General features: G+C 40.2%; 1 protein-coding gene across 12 annotated transcripts in view; it reads left to right on the top strand.

Annotated features, from left to right (window-relative positions):
* The window catches only part of raraa (retinoic acid receptor, alpha a), a 500,456-nt gene that overhangs the window by 417,286 nt on the left and 61,157 nt on the right, over positions 1–22,013 (top strand). For all 12 annotated transcript variants that reach the window (XR_007958175.1, XM_052038428.1, XM_052038429.1 and 9 more), the window contains one exon: positions 19,136–19,277. Coding sequence is in view for 11 of the 12 variants with exons in the window: in XM_052038428.1 (XP_051894388.1) it covers positions 19,136–19,277 (142 nt within the window). In the remaining variant the exon portion in view is untranslated. The remainder of the gene's footprint in view (positions 1–19,135; positions 19,278–22,013) is intronic.

Below are 22,013 nucleotides of genomic sequence, written 5' to 3'. Positions count from 1 at the left end.
GTCTGTAAGGAGTTTGTACGTTCTCCCCGTGTCTGCATGGGTTTCCTCCGGGTGCTCTGGCTTCCTCCCATATTCCAAAGACATAGAGGTTAGGAAGTTGTGGGCATGTTACGTTGGTGCCGGAAGCGTGGCGACACTTGCAGGCTGCCCCCAGAACACTACACAAAAGATGCATTTCACTGTGTGTTTTTATGTTCATGTGACTAAAAAAGATATCTTATGTTCTGGACCTTGTGGCAAACCCAGTGTTCTGTCCTCAAGCTGAATATTTGATACAATTTGTACTTTCCCAACACTTAAATGATTATTTATCCTTGCAGGTGATGAAGCCTATTTTTTTTGTGTTACTGATAAACTGGCAAAGTTGTTTGCATTACCTCCCGATATTGTCCAATTTCATGTTGGTAATTTTTCACCATCTGATCACTCTGATGTATGTCACAATTTTTCTTCCTTCTGGTATCTTGCCCTTGTGCATATACTTTACGTGACTACCTGGACTGTGATTTTCAAGGTATATTCAAGCATGATGGCATTGCAGTCTTCTCGAAAACTCATTTTGTCGGCACAGTCTAGCTCTTTCTTAAACTGTTCAGCCACTGTATCAATAATTGAATAAAAAAATGTTACAGCGTTGAAGGAGGCCAAATGGCTCAGTGAGTCTTTGCTGGCTTCCTGTAAGCAAACCTCTCAGTCCTGTTGCCTAGTCTTTCTCCACAGCCCGCAAATCATTTTCCCTGAAGTATCTATCTAGTTCCCTCTTGATAACAGTTAATTGATTTGGTTTACAACAGCCTTACAGGCAGTGAGTTTCAGATCATAACTACACTCAGCCTATAAAAAATGTCTTCACACCCTCCTTTTGCCCCAAGATTTGGACATATATTTACCTCCAGGCTGTGAATTCTCAGCTAGACCACCAGGCAAGATACCAAATAGAAACCAGATGTTCATCTTGAAACTGAATAAGCTCATCATCTTCTTGTGACTGCATTAATTGATGCTTCAGTTAAGACTAGGTCAGGTATTTTCCGGACTCAATGGATTTTGGAGTTGCAAAATCACTGTGATTTCTCATTTCTTGGAACTGACCATTTTCTCATGTTTCATCTGCTGTAGCTCCTTGTACAGTCTGCTTTCTAATCCCATGGTTTGATCAGCACATTTACCTCACTCATCCAAACGGAAAACACTGAAAACAGTGGTTATTTCTGGAGAATCATTAAAAAATTACAACTTAGGAGCTGGCCATTTTTTCCAGCGCTTCTTTGCCAGTGTTAGTCTTTCAAATTGCCCTCTATTCTGTTACTGTTTCCTTGCTATGTTCTAATGTTCCCTTCATTGTCTTCCCTTTCAAGTACTTATTCTGTTCCCTTTTACCCACTGCTTGGAAAATACTTTATTCCTTTTATAAAAAAAAAGCTGCCTACTTTCCCCTTCATTAGGTTTTTGGTTCCTTAATGACTTGTCCATCAGCATGTATCAGCGTATAGGGAATCAGCAGTGAACTTTCTTCAAGACATCTGTCTTCATTACAGTCTCCTGTGACTATATCCAAATAACAGTTGCAGGCAACGTTATTATTTTTGAATTTTTTAAATAATGTTTAGATCCAAAGTCATTGGCTACTTGTGTATTCTGAATCAGATAAGATCAAAAGCACTGTATTTCACCACATAATGCTCTATTATTTAGAAAGTGGCACCATGTGTTCAATACTTGCTGTAGCCAAAGGTTTCCTCTCAAGTTCTGCACACAGCTGGCCTTAACAAAGGCATATTATTTCAAGCAAAGGTTATTCTAGACTGATGTATTAGAACATGGATGCCAGGGTGCATTTACCCAAGACAACTTGGTTATCTTCCCACGCCCAATAAGACATTCAATTATCAGTGACCACACCCGACACAAATATTGCAAGAAGGGAAACATTTATCTAACTCTTCCAGCCTGAGGCACAGTCTGTTCTTAATCCCTTCAACCACATTAACCATTTCACATCTGAGACTCGTTCTTCACTAGATCCTCATTATGTATTCTGCACTTCAAGCTGCTTTATGAACAAGTCACCTCTAGGAACACAATGGTATCCTGAAATAATACCACATGTGACCATAAGTACAAACCACTCCTGAGCTTTTAAGATAAGATACCTTTGTTAGTCACATGTACATTGAAACACACAGTGAAATACTTCTTTTTGCGTTGTGTTCTGGGGGCAGCCCGCAAGTGTCGCCACGCTTGAGGTGCCAACGTAGCATGCCTACAACTTCCTAACCCGTACGTCTTTGGAATGTGGGAGGAAACCAGAGCACCCGGAGGAAACCCATGCAGACACGGAGAGAACGTACAAATCCCTCACAGACAGTGGCTGGATTTGAACCCGGGTCGCTGGCACTGTAAATCGTTACGCTAACCGTGACACTACTGTGCCTGCCCGCTGATCAAAAGATTGGTGATGTCTGAAGGACCCTGGATAGTTCCAATGCCTCAAGTAATGGCCAAGTTGTAAAATATGTGGTTTGTATTGTTAAGTGTTCTTACTACAGGTTCTGTACTGGATCGTAAGATGTTTGATACCCTTTCAGCTTACTCTCAGTTGATTTATGTTTCTTACAAACAAACCCACCTTTTTTTTAACCTGAACCTGATCGCAGCAACCAAAGTGACTTGCAATATTGTGGCTCTTCTAAAGAATCCTTGATTTAGTTAATTTACATAGCAATAATTTCATAATTCCACCTACCATCATCAAGAGTTTTATTTAACGTGAAATATCTATATGAATTAAGATCAGGTACTTCAATAAAAAATATTGCTGATGCAGCACGATGCCTTCACATTCAGCTTTACACCTGAGTAAAATATTGATTTATAGTTATTCAAGCAAATCTTGTGAGAAGTAAGGAATTAATTATTTCTTGGCAAAACAAACTTTGAAGACCTTTGGGAGTGGGATGGTGAAGTCAATCACCACAATAGCAGCTTTTTGTTTGCATAGAGCAAATACAGAAGCAGTGATCTGAAGAAGTGTGAATTGATTCACACCAAGGCATCAGCCTCTATCTACTCTCCCAAATATCCTTTTAACTTTTATCTCCTTGTGTTTTAAAAGTAGTACAATGTTTCTTGAGTCATATAAAACTTTCAACAACAATTTAACCTAAAACTTGCACAAGTATCATGATATATTTAAAGCATGTGATTTGCTGAATCAAATGCACATGAATTTTGTTAAAATAATTTCCAACCTAAAAATGATTAAGATTCCTGCACCATTGTCTAAGCAAGCGGAAGAGTTTTCCCCAGTCTTGACTATCAGTACCTTCCGCAACGATGCCACAGTCACACATCATAATCACAAAAAACTTACATTCTCAGGATCGCGGTTAGCGTAACGCTTTACAGCGCCAGCGACCCGGGTTCAAATCCGGCCACTGTCTGTAAGGAGTTTGTACATTCTCCCCGTGTCTGCGTGGGTTTCCTCTGGATGCTCCGGTTTCCTCCCACATTCCAAAGACGTATGGGTTAGGAAGTTGTAGGCATGCTATGTCGGCACCGGAAGCGTGGCAACATTTGCGGGCTGCCCCCAGAACACTCTACTCAAAAGATGCATTTCACTGTGTGTTTCGATGTACACGTGACTAATAAAGATATCTTATAAGTACTGGAAACCATTAGCTGATTGTCAGCTCAACTGTTTTTAACTTCTGTTAAAAACAAAATGTTGTTGAAGAAGACAGAATTTTTGTTTATATCAATGACTACAAAGAAATGAAACTACATTTCATGTAAACACAAGAAAGTGCCTATAATTTGTTTAAGATTCATCTCCAAGTTTTGATAAATTATTTATCCTTGTTTTGTGCTTGGGAACAGTCCAGTGTCCCTTATTTCATCAACTCTTTGGTGTAATCATTAAAATAAATCTAGCGTTTGGTGCAGTCAGTTTGACAGTGTCTCTGGTTGCTTCTCAAGGACAGCAGAAGATCTCTGGAATTTCCAGATCCTTTTTGACCAATCATTCACCAAACTCCAAAGGTTTATTACCGACTAATCCAATACATCCAAGTTAAATAAACTCATCCATTTTCTTGAGACAAAATGCATGAGTCAAAATGCAACAACATTAAATCTATCAAGAGTTAAGGGGGCACAATCTTGAGCAGGCTTTCACTGATGTTTAACATTTACCTAGACTTTCTTAGATTTGAACTGTAATCAAGTCCTCCAAAACTAATGATAATAACTCCAGTCACCCGCTTTATAATCAACAATTCACTATTTGCATAGTCTGATAAAGCTTAAGTTATTGATTTTCTATCACGAATCGGAGTTGCCAATGTTTAACAATACAGTCCCATGTCTTTAACCAGAGGCTATTCCTATAATTAGATTACTAGTTGTTCACAGTCGCCAGCCACAGAGAGCCAATATTCATAATTAAAGAATTTGATCTGTCTGTTAACTCAGGTCATTTTGTACCAATTACTCTAATTCAGTTCAGCCTCAAACTGAGGGACTCCGTAGTACAAAACAACACATATAAAAATATAGAACAGCATGTGCTTACACCCTCTTTAAATGCTTCTTGTGGACTCCTGCTAGTTCCACAGTCATACCCTTTTTTATATCTTTACAGTGGCAGCTTTAGTTATTCCCAAATAAGGAAAATATTTGCTATCGTGTGATTTTCTACAATCTGTTCATGTGCCTGTCCTTGAGGTTAAAGCTGTATCAGCATGTTCGTACCGTATTTTACATTGTGTTCCTGCAGTATCTTACATTGTGCTTTGGTTTCTTTGTTTAAGTTGCAGTCCTATCGTGATAAATCCTTGTTTTTACAATTTCAGATGTTGTACTTGTTACTAGATCATACAAACTTGAAGGTTGATTGTAACCGGGATGGCAGTTGGATGAGGCAACTGGGTGCACATCCCTGGATATAGAAGAGAAGAGAGTAAACCATGTTCTCCCCTCTTGAATGTTCTCCAGTGTCTTCTGCATGTGCGAATGTTGCCCTGTGACGTAATGGTCCCTTGTGGTTCAGTGGCCTGCAGAAGTTTAATGACTTTCTAATAGGTTTTACTTTTAGAATCTATCCCGCTGTTATAAGTCTCTGAACGGACATCTTGTCCATTAAAGGTGAGCTCTTGACCTTGCAATCAACCTCGTCATGGCTCTTGCACCTTACTGTCTACCTGCACTGTACTTTCTCTGTAACTGTAACACTATACTCTGCTTTCTGTTATTGGCTTTCCCTTGTACTACCTCGGAGTACTTGTGTTTTAAAAAGATCTGTATGGATGGCTTGCGAAACTAAGTTTTTCACTGTATCTCGGTACATGTGAAATAATAAACCAATACCAATGGAAAAACTGTAAGCAAGTAAATGAGCTTGTGTTTGTATAAGGCCATTTTGTTCAGGATGAGCCAAATCACTTAAGAATGAATGCAGTACTTTTTAAATATGCTCTATATTGCACAATTGTAAGAGCCCATTTGCACCCAATAAAAATACAAAGAATAATCAAATAATTTGTCTTGTCGATGTAGGTTGAAGGATAAATGTCGACAGTACAGCAGGATAATGCCTCTGCTCCTCTTCAAGACACAAGATGTCTTGTGAGCATCTGAGAAAGCAAGCATCTTCTAATATTTCATCTCAAAGGCTTTAGACAGAACAACACTACCCCTGTGTTGCAGTGAGATATCAGTTTTTATGTTTAAAGCCTCTGAAGTGAGGACATAGGAAAGTTAAGAAAGGGAATAACTCAAACAGCCCCTTGAGTCCGTTCCATCATTCATTTATATTGTGACTGATATACTCTACAATTCAGTCTACCTTTGCTCCTTATCCCTTGACTTCCATACCTCCAAAACACTTTCTATCCATAGTATATCTGTCCAGAGTTCATAATCCTATTGTGATGAGAGTTTCAGATCTTTATTTCCCTTTTTGTATTAAATACTTTCCGATTTACTCCTAATAGCTTGGCACTAACTATAAGGTTATGCCACTTGTTCTTGAGCTTCCCACCAAAGAGCCTTTTAACTTGAGCACTCCTGTGAACAAATCATCTGTCAGTCTTTGATACTCATGGGAACCCAAGCCAAGTATGGATTTTAGTAGTTTCGCAACAAACAGGCCTGTAGTTCTATTGTTTCCTTTCTCAAGTAATAGATGTGCAGAAGCAATTTACCCTTCTGATAGCTGAATTCCCAAACAGGGGGCTTTAAAAAAATAAGTAGAAAGTATCTGTAGTTTCTTCAGCTGCCATTTTTACTACTTTGGAGTGGAAAGCTTCAAACTCTTCAGTCTTTTTCTCCATCCCTGGCACTTGAAAGTGCTACCATTAAGTCAGTGCTGACAGTGCTGAGCACACTCAATAAAATTTTTCCTTTAATAGCACAGCAAGTTGCTCCTTGCTGTGAGCCAGACAGACAAAGAATATTCCAGATTTGATGTATTAAATTAGTTGATCTAATCAATTTGAACTCGGGGCTTTCAAAGGATGCTAAGAACTGTTGGTGAAAGGAAGAAAGACAAATGAACAGTTCCCATCCTTGATCATCATTGTGTGATTCCTAATCAGAAATGTCCATTTTGTGTGGCTTTGCCGAAATTTGGCTTTTCTGACCCCTACAGTCAGTTCACCTGCCTGCATGCAGTTAGCCTGACTCTCAAATGTAGAATTATCTCTTAGACCAAGAGACCATTACCATCAAGTTAAGTCCTTGAATGTCAGCCCTGAAGAGCTGGAAAAATGGTGAAATGGTCATTTCAGCAACTATTATACAAATGTGAATGTTAAGTGGATATATTATTCGGCGCTTGTTGAAAAATGCCATTTTGGTAGAGCAAATTACAGAAAGATCACCATTATGAAGACGTTTGATGTAGTTAACCGTGATGATGCCCAGAACTACTGAAACTTAATTACCTAATGGTGGCTGTGTGTCTGTAATAGAAATACATAGAATAGAAATAGCATTTCAGATTTCACTGCTGATCTGAGTGAAACTACTGATATATATGAAACGGTGAAGGAATACCGATTGTGAGGGGGAGGAGTAGAGATCTAAGAAAGTTGAACATCTCCGCATTGTGATGGATTGAACTGTGACATTTAGGTCTAAGCTTGTGTTTTTACATCACAAGAATCAATATGAAATCTAAGCATTTTAAAGCAAAGGTATAAACTGAGCAATTAAGAAACATTGAGAATGAAGACCATGTAATGAAAAACAGAACACTTTAAAGTCAAAATTATCATAAATCAAACTCCAATGTGTTCTTTGTGTCTTTTCCATCCTTTGATATGGATTCGTTAAGTTGGATCCTTATACTGAACAAGAGCATTGTCTCAGTCATGTCCAATATGATAAAAGTGAAATAGAATTGATCCCTGCCGAGTACACTGTGTGCGAAAGGGAAGCATCAGGGAGAAACAAAAATATATGAGACATGTACAACTGAGCAAGGTATCCCATGAGACATCCTGGATCACTGGGAAGCAGTCATGTTAAAAATACTTTGTTTTGTGTAACGGAAGAGAATGGAAGTGGTTTACTGCACTGGAATTGATGACTTAAATTGCAGATGTGTTTACCTTGAATCAACTGCAGTGTGTTTGTGTTTCTCAAGACATTAAGATCCAAACAAGCAACTGTTAATGGAGTCCTGTTCATGAACTGACAGATACAAAGCTAACGTCCTCAAGTCTTTCTAACCCTTGACTTTAGGTGACAAGTCAGGTTAACATTTTTAGTGCCTGGAGTCAGACTTTTATCCATTTCTGATACATCCATCTTGGACCAACATATTTGATTCCATACTTTGCACTTTTCTGTAGCATTGTAAAAGGGCGATCATCCTAACCAGCATTTAAATCCTTCAGAAAAGTTGTCTTTTCAGGCTGTTTGTAAGCATTCTTAAGCTCGTTAATGCATTTCCCCAGTCACAAAGTATGAATATCATTGCAGGGTTAATCAACCGTTATTCAGATTTGCATTGTAAATGAGCTTGATAGCAGAGAATTGTCCAAGATCTACGATCTAAATAAATTATTAGTAACTAATTTTCCTTTGATTTTCACCCTCTTTGCCCACAGTCCACAATATCCCTGCCAGTTTTGAGACCATCTTATCTTGTACTTATAAATGACATGGAAGGAAGGGCATTCAGCCCATCAAATCCATGCTGGCTCCCAGTGGAACAATCTCTGTAGTTTCATTTCCTCTGTGCTTACTTCTCTACACCTTCAAGTCATTCCCTCTCACTCATATCCATTAACTTCTCTTTTCATTTTGCTATTCAACCCAAAGGGATCATTTACAATGGCCAATTAACCAGCACGTCCTCTGGAATGTGGGAGGAAACTAGAACATATAGAGGAAATCCACAAAGTCACTGAGAAAATGTGTGAACTCCCTACAGAGAGCACCTAAGGTCAGGATCGAACCTGAGTACCTGAAGCCGTGAAATAGCGACACTAATTGTTGCTCAACTGTTCTACTGTCAGTGCTATTACTTAATTGATCCAAGAACTGGACATGAGTGGCATCCCCTTCCAAACAACTTGATGCCTACTCCAAATCTTACCATAAATTAAGGAGGAGAGTGTTTATTAAGATTGCTTGTGAAACTACCAATCCTCAAGAGGCAGTAAGACCAGCCAAAGAACAACAAATACTACTTATTTAGTGCCCTTATAGAAAAATGTTGCAAGGTACTTGGTTTATTATTGTCACTTGTACAGATGTACAGTGAAAAACTTGTCTTGCAAACCAATCGTACAGGTCACAGAAACACAAAGAAATGGATAATCCATCAATGAAGGAAAGATTCGGAGGAGTGACCAAAACTTGATGAGAGAGGTGGCCATTTTGGATTGAGCCAAGGAGAAATGTTTTTGTTGCTGTTGCTATGAGTCAAACCCCAGATACCGTAGATACTTGGTCATTGATGTACTCAAGTCAAGAGTAGGTAAGAGTTTTTGAGTGAGTCGAAGATACTGCAGGAAGGCGGACTTGAGTGGAAGTTCAGCCGTGATCCTTTGAGCAGCGGTGTGGCTCAAAGGGCCAGGATGCCTATCCCTGCTTCTGTTTATGTTCTTATGTTTTCATCAGGGAATTAGAAGGAAGAGTGGAAGGTGGAGATTCTAGAGAGTGGGTTATAATTAACTCTGTTATAAGGACTGCAATCTGTTTAAAGACATGTTTGTACTTTAAATGGAAAATGCAGAGTAATTGGCTTTTGTATCATTCTGTGCCACAGGTCAAATGTGTCACGGGCTTAAGCTGTGTATATTTAGAAACCGTATGGCAGCTTAGCCATGCTGGAGGAACAAAGCTAATGTTCCTAAGTCAATTGAAGTCCTTAAAGTTTGCATTATTGGGGGCAAGACAGGGTGACCTTTTTTTTCATAATTGTAATCAGACCTTTACCGCTGTTTGACAGTTCCACATCTGATACTACACTCAGGACCCTACTGAATATTTATATATTGGAAGATCCTGAAGCACTGTAAATTAAGCTCCTTGCTTATATTTATACACATCAGCTGAACTGCTGCTAAACCTATTAAAGCAAAGTGACCTTTGTTTGCCATTTGGCATTGGTTAGCCTTACCAGTAGTGCTGAACATGTTTATTCTTCAGGCCCGTGTTCAATAGCCAGCTGTGACTATTATTTAGACTTGATTGTGTTAGCTTTCCTGGTTTCATTGCCCTTGCTCGGGCTTAAATTGTTCTTGACAGCAATGGAGTGCTGTGTTTTGACACTGAGAAAAAGCTAATAGGATGAGTCTTGTAGAAGTGATCACCTGTCGAGTGGTTGACCTTGACATTAGAGTAAAAAGGTCCAACCCCATACACTCCATTTCTGGAACTGACAAGGAAAAAAAAATGTCTTGAAAATATAAATACAGTAATAGCCCCAGGTAAATTATAATGCACAAGGAGGTTTCTTCTTGCTCAGAAGCTAGGTTACCAAGGCCGTTGGAAACACTTGTCATTAGACTGTTTGGCTGAATGTTTGCTCATCCCTAAGTTCAACATAATTTTAAAATGTTCTTCTGTGTAAGTCCCTTATTACATTTTTCTTTCACCAGAGTAGAAGCATATAAAGAGTACGAATAGTTCAGAGAACGCTTACTACACAAATACCTGGAACAGGTGGGTTATTTTATGCAGGAAGGTTGGACAGACTCAGCTTGTATCTACTGGAGATTAGGAGAGGGAGGGGTGGCTTAATTGAAACATAGGTGTTCCTGAGGGGTCATGACAGGATTGGTGTGGAAAGGGTGTTTCCCCTTGTGGGAGAATCTAAATCACCATCTAAACATAAGGGGTGGCCAATTTAAGGCAGAGATGAAACGTTTTTTTCTCTGAGCTTTGTGAGTTATTGCTGTTCCTCAAAGGGTGGTGGAAGAGTCTCTGAATATTTTTGAGGCAGAGTTAGATAGATTCTTGATAAGGAAGAGGATGCAAGGTTACTGATGAATGTGAAATTGAGATTGCAGTCAGATCAGCTATGATCTTATTAAATTGAGCGGACTTGAGGGGCCAAGTGTTCTGTTCCTGCTGCTAATTTATATGTTCATATGTATAAACAACACTCTTATTTCTAGTCTAGGATAATTTAGTCAGCTAGGGCAGTCATCCAGACATCAACATTGACTGCTTATCTCCTGACTTTTGCTGCAACTAATTCCTTAAAACAATGCAAAGGTTTGAATTTACTGTTATGCAAAATCAAAATTTACAAAAACAGATTATCTCTAATGGCAAATGGGTTGGTTAATTTGCCATTCAGTATTTCCCACTGACCTCCAGTACATAGGATTTCCATATTAAGAGTGACAGGAGTAATTACATTTATATCTGTATGATGAGACTGAGTGAAGTAAAGAACCAAGGAAGTTGATGCCAGGATTAGTCCGACTACACCAATAACATTGTTCCAAGTATTTGAAGCAACCGCATTGTGTTGAAACTGATCGTAAATAGCTACTTTCTGACTAAAGTATGGGAAGAGCAACGTCTGCACTTTGTGGACGTTTCATGCTGAGACAGATGTTCTAGCTGAAATGAATAGTCCATAAAGCTTGCAACTTGGCAGCTTTCTTCAGCAATACATAGCCTCATTTCATTGTATCATGTTATGCCAGCACTGAAGGCTATGATTCAGAGCTGAGCCTGTGGCTTTTGTTTTCATCTGCAGAGAAGTTACTTGGGGAAATAACTTCTGCATGGCTATTCTGGTAGATTAAGGGGGCAGGGGTGGTTAATCTTTATCAGAACTGATTAGAAATGCAAGAAGTGCCATCACACAAAATAATTTGTATTTCTTTATATGTCAAAATCTTGATTCAGACTTCTGGGCATTTGGGAATTGTAACCAAAACACCCACAAGTTTTTCATGTCTGTGAGGCCATTATCCTGATTTCACAGCCACACTTCCCCTGATGGTAAAATCATTGAACAGAGTATCACAGAGCCATGTATATCATGCCTGGCTTCTGAGCAGCAATCTTGTCATGTAACAAAGAAAAACCTGTGGTAGACAGCAAAAAAAACATATTCAAAACATAGTGGTGGCATTACTGGCCTATTACAGCCCTTTTAAAAGCTTTCTTAAAGTTACTCGAAAGTAGTGCAAGCATGCCTTCCTGACGCAAAATGGTGCCCTTCTGCACTCCTGCTGGGCACATCTTCCTGCTGTGCATTTCACAACTCCTACCTTCTTCTGTCTATGTTCTCACTCTCTAACTGCTCCCCTTCTCCATCCTCCCAGCAGCTTAACAAAAGCTTCTTTTGTCTCCTTCCCAGTTCTGATGAAGGGTCTGAAACATGAGCTCTGTTTCTCTTCCCATGAATGCGACCTGACCTGCGGAGTATTTACAGCATGTTCTGTTTTTATTTTAGATTTTTAGCATATGCAGGTTTTTTCGACTTTCACTGGATTTGAGCTCCTCATTGAATCAGGGTTGATACTGTACTTGATAGCAATGGTAGAGTGAAGGATGTGCAGGACCTTGAGGCCACACATTGTGGCAGTATACATCTTTGCTGCTTCCGATGGTCCACAGCACCTCGTGGATGCCCAGTTTTGAGCTGGCAAATCTATTCTGTGTCTATCCCATTAACGTGATTGTGGTGCCACACAACATTGTGAAGATGGGACTTTGTCTCTACAAGAACAGAGTGCAGTGGTCATTTCTATCAAAGTTATCATGGACAGATGTATCTGCCAAAGGTAGATAAGCTATCTTTATTAGCCACATGTACATCGAAACACACAGTGAAATACATCTTTTGCGTAGAGTGTTCTGGGGGCAGCCCGCAAGTATCGCCACACTTCTGGCACCAACATAGCAAGCTTACAACTTCCTAACCCGTACGTCTTTGGAATGTGAGAGGAAACCGGAGCACCCGGAGGAAACCCACACAGACACAGGGAGAACATACAAACTCCTTACAGACAGTGGCCGGAATTGAACCTGGGTCGCTGGCACTGTAATAGTGTTACGCTAACCGCTACGCTACCGTGCCTGCCGTACATTTATCCCTTAGTTCACTGATTATCTGCTAGAGATCCAGTCTGGAAGATATGACCGGGGCAGGCACGGTAGTCTAGCGGTTAGTGTAACGTTGTTACAGAGCCAGCGACCCAGGTTCAATTCCAGCCACTCTCTGAAAGGAGTTTGTACATTCTCCCTGTGACTGCGTGGGTTTCCTCTAGGTGCTCCGGTTTCCTCCCATATTCCAAAGACGTATGGGTTAGGAAGTTGTGGGCATGCTCTGTTGGCGCCGAAAGCGTGGCGACACTTGCAGGCTGCCTGCAGAATACTCTACGCAAAAGATGCATTTCACTGTGTATTTCCAATCACATGACTAATAAAGATATCAGATTTGTCTCCAATAATCTCACACTCGTACTCTCACAAATTCACACAATCACATACACACATTTTCCCTAATATCTCTTTCGAACTATTTGCAGATCTACAATATAATCCCACAAATCTGATTGCTCCTTTTTGTTCCTTAGTTCAACACATGTAGCCTCATTTAAGACAAGACCATGCGGAAGTTGTCCTGAGAGTTAAATCAAAGTGTTGAAGACAAAGTTTAGGGTCATTGGGAGTGCTGAGTGATGAATGAGATGCTCCTGCTCCCACAGAATGAATTCCTCTCTATTGCTGGCAAATTGTGTTCTGGGACTCACCAACCCACTTGAAAGCTCTGGGAGACTCTTGTCTGCTGACTGTGCCAGATGGCTAGCCAAAAAGTCCTTCTGAGGTTTTCTGGGAGAGGTCATGGGGTTCTGGGCTTGGCTTTTCCATCCAAACTCAATTTGAAGTGAATGCTGTATTTCATTTAAAAGTGATTTTTAAAATGCTTTAGAAGAGTTTTCTGTCAACCTGTTTCCATTTCTTTGTGCTGTGAATCTTGCATCAGCGATTATGGTTGCAGCAAAGTGAGACAATTTAAAATAGCATGAACCATATTTTCCCCTACATGGTCCAGTTGGTAAAGTCAATGTAGAAGTGGAGCATTAAAAAATCCAATAGGCCCAGACATTTGACTTAATTAATTGCAGCAAAGAAAGCAGTAGGCTAGTACAGTTAGTTATAGCTCTCCAGGGCTTTGCTGAACTAGTCAAGGTAGCCAGTTTTGATTGGATGTCCACAGACGTTGCAAGAAAGCCAGTGTTTGGATGTTCATTAAGAATAGGACCAGTTTTGGCTGTGATAGCATCTGCTGTCAATTAGCCTCTTGGAAATTCACTGTCTAGCCTCTGCATGCTTAAGAAAGCAGTTACCACTGTGACCTGTGGAAATGTATCATGGGAAAATGTTTGTGGCTTTGGAGCAGGTTGGAAGGGGAAAAAGGATAATCCACCTGCAACATAAAATTATATTGCAATTGATGGGTGGCAGCAGATGTTGTTTTGAACTGTCAGTTTGAAAACTCCCTGAAGATTGGCAGTATATCTTAAAAATATGCTACAGTGTGTAGGGGAAATTTGGCAGCGGAGTGAGATAACCATATATAATGTGCTGAGCAGTTGAAAAATTAACACTCTTGGCAACATCTTAGATGTCAATTTTGGATTTGAATATTGGATTTGGATCTAAGCATGGGAGTTAAAGGGAAGTTATTTGCTGCACGAAAGCTCCTTGCCTCAATGGGAATTGAATTGGACCAGGTGTGTAATTATCAGAAGCTTTATGTTTATATACATGGGTGAATTTGGAATGTAAATTATCAGTAACCAGGTTCGGTGCATTTGCTAAAAAAAAATATTCAGCACTGTCTACAGACAGCTGTCTAACAGATTTACAAGAATCTGGTCCTATCGACAGCACACTAAAAACAGCTGTCTGCAATGAGGTCAGCATACTTGGGAAGTGGAGGCAGGAATGCACAAATATTAGAGCCAATTTTCCAAGTTCATGCTGCTGGTGGGGTTATTGCCTGCCAGTGACACACATTGGGTATGGTGACCACAACTGCCAAATATTTGGAGCCCTTTGGGAAAGCATGCTGGCCACACAGGGTCTGAGAATCAGTCTCGTGTCAAGTTCATGCTGCAGGATGTAGAAGAGAAATATTTTGTGTTTCGCATATGATAGGCTTACAAGATGTTATATTAGAAGAAAGGTAAAAGTAACTTCCATTTAAATCACACCTTTATCATGGTAACACATCCCAAGACATTTCCAATGCAATCATCAATTTTTCTTTCACTGAACCACAGAAATAGGATAAGCCCTGTGTCTGAAAAGAACATGGCTTCCAATGGGCCAAGGGTGGGGCAAGCAGAAATAGAGTCATACAGTTATAAGCACAGAAACAGGCCATTTGGCCCAACTCGCCCATGCTGACCAAGATGCTCATCTAAGCTTGTACCATTTGCCTGCATTTGGCCCAAATCCCTCTAAACCTTACCTATCCATGTATCTGTCCAAATGCCTTTTAAATGTTGTTGTTATATCTGCCTCAACTATGTCCTCTGGCAGTTTGTTCCATATCCACACCACCCTCTGCGTGAAGAAGTTGCCCCTCAGGTCCCTTTTAAATCTCTCTTCTCCCACCTTAAGCCTATGCCCTCTAATTTCTGATTCCCTTTCCCTGGGATAAAGACTGTGCATTCACCCTATCAATGGCCCTCATAATTTTATCCACCTCCATAATGTCAGTGTAATGCTAGAATGTAATTTTTTTTATTAGTCACATGTACATCGAAACACACAGTGAAATACATCTTTTGCATAGAGTGTTCTGGGGGCAGCCTACAAGTGTTGCCACTCTTCCGGCACCAACATAGCATGCTTCCTAACCTGTACATCTTTGGAATCTGGGAGGAAACCGGAGCACCCGGAGGAAACCCATGCAGACACATAGAGAATGTACAAACTCCTTACAGACAATGGCCGGAATTGAACCTGGGTTGCAGGCGCTGTAAAGTGTTACGCTAACCGCTACGCTACCGTGCCTGCTAGAATCTATTATAAAGACATGCTAAACAGAAGAGTTGGATGGCATTAACAGAATTGGACAAAGTCAGCATGGGTTTATGAAAGGGAAACCATACCTAATAAATCTACTGGAGGTTTTTGAGGACATAACAAGTAGAATAGATAGGGGAAAATCAGTGTATGTGCAGTATTTTGACTTTCAGAAGGTTGTTGATTTAAGAGGTTAGTGTGCAAAATTGAAGTACATGAGTAGGGGGTATTCTACTGCATTAATTGAGAATTATCTGACATTCAGAAAACGGAGTAGAAATAAATCGGTCTTTTTCCAGGTGGCAGGCAGTGACTAGTCAGGTGCCACAGGGATCAGTGCTTGGACCTCACCTATTCACAATATGTATCAATGATTTAGATGAGGGTGTTAAACGTAACATATCCAATTTTTCATACAGCATAAAGCTGACAGGGGGAGGGTAGACATGGTGAACTGCGAGGAGGATGCAGAGAAGCTCCAATATGATTTAGACAAGTTGAGTAAGTGGGTAAACACGTGCCAGGTGCACTTTCACACGGACAATTGTGAGGTTATCTACTTTGTTTCTGAAAATAGAAAGATAGGTTATTATCTGAAAAGTGATAAATTAGGAAGAGAGAAGGTGCAACAAGATCTAGGTGTTTTTGTAGACTTTGTTAAAAGCAAGCGTTCAGGTGCAATAAGCAGTTGGGAAGGCAAATGGTATGTTGGGAGAAACATAAAATGCTGGAAATATTCAGCAGGTGAAGCCGTATCTTTGGGAAGAGAAACCAAGTTAACGTTTCAGGTCAAAGACCCTTTATCGGGACTGGTACGTTGGCCTTCGTTGCAAGAGGTTTTGAGTCCAGAAGCAAGGACGTCTTGCAGCAACTGTAGAAAGCCTTGGTGAAACCATCATCTGGAGTTTTGTGAGCAGTTTTGGTCTCCTCTGAGGAAGCTTATTTTTTGCCATGGTAAGAATGCAATGAAGGTTTACTAGATTGATTCCCAGGACAACAGCACTGATACATGAGGAGAGATTGGGTCCATTAGGCCTGTATCTATTCGAGTTTAGAGGATTGAGAAGGGACCTCACACAAATGTGTAAAAAATTTTAACAAGACTAGACAAACAAGCTACAGGAAGATGTTCTCAATGGCTGGAGAGTCCAGAACCAAAGGTCACAACCTTGGAATATGTGGTATTCCATTTAGAACCATGATCAGGAGAAATTTCTTTACCCAGGGGATAATGAACCTGTGGAATTCTCAACTGCAAAGGCCAAGTCATTAAATATATTCCAGTAGGCAGTAGATATATTTATTAATGCTAAAGGGATTAAGGGAAATGGGAGAAAGCAGGAACAGGACACTAAAGTGGACAATCAGTCGTGATCATCTTGAATAGTGGAGTAGGGCGGAATGGCCTACTGCTATTTTCTATTTTTCTACAGTACAGAAGACCACTTGGCCCATCATGTCATGCTAGCCAAACAGAAATTACTTTTGAGCTCTTTGCCTTTGGCCCAGAATGTTACCGGATGGGTTTGGCGCTTGACATCGTGGGTTGAAGGGCCTGTTTCTGTGCTGTAAGACTCTCTGGAAAAGGGGTGAGGAAACTGAAATCAAGAATGCGCAAGAAGCCAGGATTGAAGGAACATAAGCTTATGAGTGGGGCAGACGTTTGGTTTCACTGGTCACCGTTGATTGCCTTGCCCAGATGGTCTTTCTTCACATGAAAACCTGCCTTAGAGTGTTAGAAGTCTGGTTGACTGTGGAAGGCATCATGGTGAAGTTGAATGCCATTATAATCCTCATTGATTTAGCGAATATAAAGCATTTGATTTATTTAATAATTTCTGACTTATAAATCTTATTTTGTTTCATACAATTGTTAAGCCAAATTACAAATACCAGTGAGGTCAAGTTTCTGAGCAACTGATGTTAACTACTTGCAGTTCCATGAGTATGACTGATTTAGCAGGTTGATCTGTTTTTTTTTGTCTATTTCTCTTAGTAATAGGAGTTAAATTTCCTTGTAGGATTTTCTGCTTGTCCACCATAATCTGGGTAGAAGAACTCTGGAAGCTATTTGGGCAAACCATCATGTTGCTCTGTAGAATGAAATTTGATACAGCGTGCCATACTGACTGCACTGGCAGTCTGAAAATCAACCAATTTTCCATTGGTATTGAGCTAGCCAACAAATGGAAACATCGGGCATAGCCTGATATTGACTGCACCAGGTGTTTGTGTGTGGGCTCTTCCAGTTATGCTCACTGAATAGGTATGAGAACTGAGAACTATTGTTGACTTTCCCACCCTAGGCCAGAGGTCAGTGACCGCACCTCAATTCACACATTGACTGACATTAACCAGTTCGTAAGGGTTAGGAATTAAATCTTGAATTTTCAGCTCTGCATGCTGCAGTTGTATCTTTCAGGATCTTGCATTAGGCTTGATTTTCTGGATTGTGTTCAATGTTTAAGAGGCCAAATGTGTTTCCTGGCACAGATAACTTATTGGTGTTCACATGTATAAAAAAACATGGCCCCACTCTCTGGAATTTTTTTTCACACTTTGTTCATTTCCTCTTTAAAGACCCTTCGTAGAACCAACTGATCAATGCTTTGGCTACAGCTTCTAGTCTCTTCCCAACTTGGCAATCATTTCTCTTATTACCTGTGTGAAGTACATTGAAGGTACCATGTAAAAAGATGCAGTTACTTTTCCATGTCATTTGATGATGGAAATGGTACTGCAGATGCTACTAATTTTGTACGTGAAAGTCAAAAAACTGCAGATGCCACAAATCTGATATAAAACAGATGTTGTTAACACTTAGAGTGTTAGCAGTCTGGTTGACCGTGGAAGGCATCATGGTGAAGTTGAATGCTATTATAATTCTCATTGATTTAGTGATGAAACAGGTCAGGCAGCATCTGTGGAAAGAGAAATACAGTTAATGTTTCAGGTCAAAGATTCTTCTTCAGAACCGGGAAAGTGAGAAGACAAATTAGTTTTAACTTGCAGAGACGTTGGGGGAGGGATGGAGAGGACAAGGGACAAACCCTAGCCTCGCCTTATCGGAGAGATTCTGTTTATCCTTTTCCTTATTTGCAACTTGGCCATTGTTGAGGAAGTTTGCCTAGCTTAAACCTGTTGATGTATTTGTGATAAGCACAAATTAGCGCATGTGATATGTGTAATATGAATAGCATTTTATGATTTCAGCAAGTTTGTTTGAATTGCTATCTGCTGCACAAAGTCCTTTCATTGGGATCAAAGTAGCCCATGTCCTGGCTGAATACAGTCAATATCCCATGTGTTATGTGTGAATTAGTTTGGAGGCAGGTTGACCCTTTATACCAAGCCTGAAACCATAACAAACCAGGTGAAGGATGGGATCATGACTTAAGTTTGCATTTTGTCATGCCAGCAGTGAAAATTCACTGATAGCTTTTCCAACACAAATAGACAATCCTTCCATATGAAACATCATTTTTTATTGTCTTTCTAGCTGAGCCATTGAAGGAATTCTTTTCCTACCTTGTGATGGGGATTTGGTGATTTATTTTGTAATCTCTGCAGTCAAGATCAGTAGCATGTTTTTCTCTTTGTGTTTTATGTACAGGGTTTTTTCAGAAGAAGTATCCAAAAGAACATGGTATACACCTGCCACAGAGATAAGAACTGCATCATCAACAAAGTCACCCGCAATCGGTGTCAGTACTGCCGGCTGCAGAAGTGCCTGGAAGTTGGCATGTCCAAGGAATGTAAGTCTCAGCGCTCCATCTGACTTGATGCATGTTGCAAACTTTCCTTTAATATTTTGTTTTTGCCATCACACGAAGGTGGTGGAGTACAGAGTGAACCAGCAAGATTTGCAATTATCAGATGTTCACCAAGCTGCAAGCATTTTGTGAAGTATATTTTTTCACCAAGTTTTATGTCGAGCTTAGAGGGATGAGAAGAGCACTTCAATGAAACTTACAAAATTCTTACAGGGCTTGACAGGCTGGAAGTGGAGAGGTTGTTTCTCCTGGATGAGGAATCTAGAACCAGGGACCACAGTCTCAAAAGGAGGGGTAGGCTGTTTAGGACTGAGGTGAGGAGAAATGTCTTCGCTCAGAAGTGTGTGCAGAAGTCTTCACTCAGAAGTGTAAGATCAGCCTTCTCACAGATAGTGGCAGCACCTAGTCACCTAGTTCCACTACTTCTTTTGGTCCCTTCATTGCTCTTTGTTTTCAGTCTGGTTGTCCATTAATCAATCTTGAATAAGCTCCAATAAATGTTGGTAAGATCAAAGCCGTTGACATTGGCCCTATTACATGTTCCATCTTCCTCCCCAGCAGTGTCACACTGCAACATATCGATTGTACTTGATCCTGACCTGAATGTTTCAGCCCCTCCCCCAAATTCTAGCACTCACCCACATACTAGGGGCAATTTGTAATGGCTAATTAACCTACCAACCCACATATCTTTGGGATGTGGAGGAAAACACACATATTCACATGTAGAATCCACGTAGGAAGCATTGGAGTCAAAACTGAACAAAGGTCACTGGAGCTGTGAGCAGCTCTACCAAAGTAGCCTTGTTACAAGAAATGCTGTAATGAAGTTGAGATCATTGAGCTAACCATGAAGGGAATTTATCTCATTAAGAACTGTAAAGAATTTGTCATGAGACCAGAATGATCCATCTCCAGCAAAGCTAGTACTCCCAATGTATGCCCACAGCCATACATAGAATCCCCTTTCCTTCTTAGTATAACACTAATTTGTGACAGGTTGCAACGTGTTGCTGAATGAAAGCCTAATAGTTTTAGGCATTTTGAAAAGCAGCTTCCAGTCAGATTCTTGCTTAACTGAACCATGACGGAAATTAAATGAGTTCTGCCTAAAGAAGCCTAAGATGGTCTTGTACATACTGAGCTTTGCCTACAAGTACTTAGCATTTGTCAGAAATGTAAAGAAGCCAATTTGTCAGCTCCATCCATCATAAAGTTATTTGAGTTCTCTCAGAAGCCAATTTGAGAAACAGGCTGATAATTTACAGTAGAAAACCTGTACTATATCCACATTCTGATTATACTGAAAATCAGAATGTTCACACAATCAGGATTCCTAAAATGGATCACAAGTTTTCAAAGGTCATCAGTTTTTTCTATGGACTGCTGGATCCCATATTATAAATATATATATTGTGCGTTTATATTGTATATATTTACATATAAAGTATAATATTGCATCAAATAGCACTTAAAAATTATATTGGAAAACAAAAAAATACAGTACTGTTAACAGGTAGACAAACATGGTTACCTGTAAGCTGAATGTATCTGTTCCTTCGATACCACTTGCTCCCACGAAATTCAGACTAGCCATCTATGATCTACTATACTTACACTCTGATCTCTGCTGTTTGCTTCTGTTGCTGCCTACTCCCAAGAACCTGGCCAACAATTATCCTTCAGTCATGATAACGAGAACAGCTTCCAATACTCTGATAGTCTGGCACCCTAGGGACTTTTGGTGTGCTGGGCAAACAGATTTTCTGGATTATTGGATGTAATTCTATTAACACCCCAACACTCTTTTATTTTTTTTAAACATGTTACACAGAACTGTAATAATTTTCTTAGTGAACCCAGTGAGTTTAAAGGAAGCGGAAAACATAACACGGTGAGTTTCAGTTTGTATGCTTCAGTTTGTCAAACAAGATGAAACTTCCAAGCACTCCGGACCTTGTCTCTGGCCACAAACCTACCCAGGTTCCAGTGTTCCTGACACCAACCCTGACTGTAGCTGCTCACCTGGCTTACAGTTTGGATCTCAGCCCCGGCCACACACCCCGCTTGAATGTCAGACTCCCACACCAGACTAATGAGTGAGCCAGATACCAAGCCATCAGGATTTCAGAACAATTGGATATTGGATTATCGGACATTTTCTTTGTCTGGTCTTTCCTGTTGTGAGACCTTGTTGACTGGGTAGGAAAGGTTTCAAGGGATATGGGCCAAATGCAGGCAAATGGGACTAGCTTGGATGAGCATCTTAGTTGGCATGGACAGACTGGGCCAAAGGTCCTGTATCTGTGCTGTATTACTCTATGACTCGATGAGTGCAAATTTTTCAGCAGTGATTACATTTTGAACCTAAATGGTTGTGAAACGTTTTTAGATATCTTGAGGATATGTAAGATGTTGTATAAGTTAAGAGTTCTTTCTCCCTATACTCAAAGTAGACACCTTCTGTAACCTGGTGTGAATGCCGAGCCCCAGACTTTTGCAGGGCTTGCATTCGATACCCAACACGTGAGCTGGTTTTGGCAGCTTATGATTTAAACACAGCTTCATGTTCCCAGGATTGCCTGCTAAGTGTACCATGCCTTTCTTGAAATAAATTAATTCTGGTGTGTTAAAAGAAAAACAAACAATTACTGTTGGAGCTGTGTTTACAGCATTGAGTTGGTGTACCTACACAGAATAGCAGGTTTCCAATTGAGT

Source organism: Pristis pectinata, chromosome 25, assembly GCF_009764475.1.
Source record: "Pristis pectinata isolate sPriPec2 chromosome 25, sPriPec2.1.pri, whole genome shotgun sequence".
NCBI lineage: Eukaryota > Metazoa > Chordata > Chondrichthyes > Rhinopristiformes > Pristidae > Pristis > Pristis pectinata.
The sequence above is the reverse complement of the archived record's forward strand: the minus strand, read 5'-3'. Positions and strand labels throughout refer to the sequence as shown.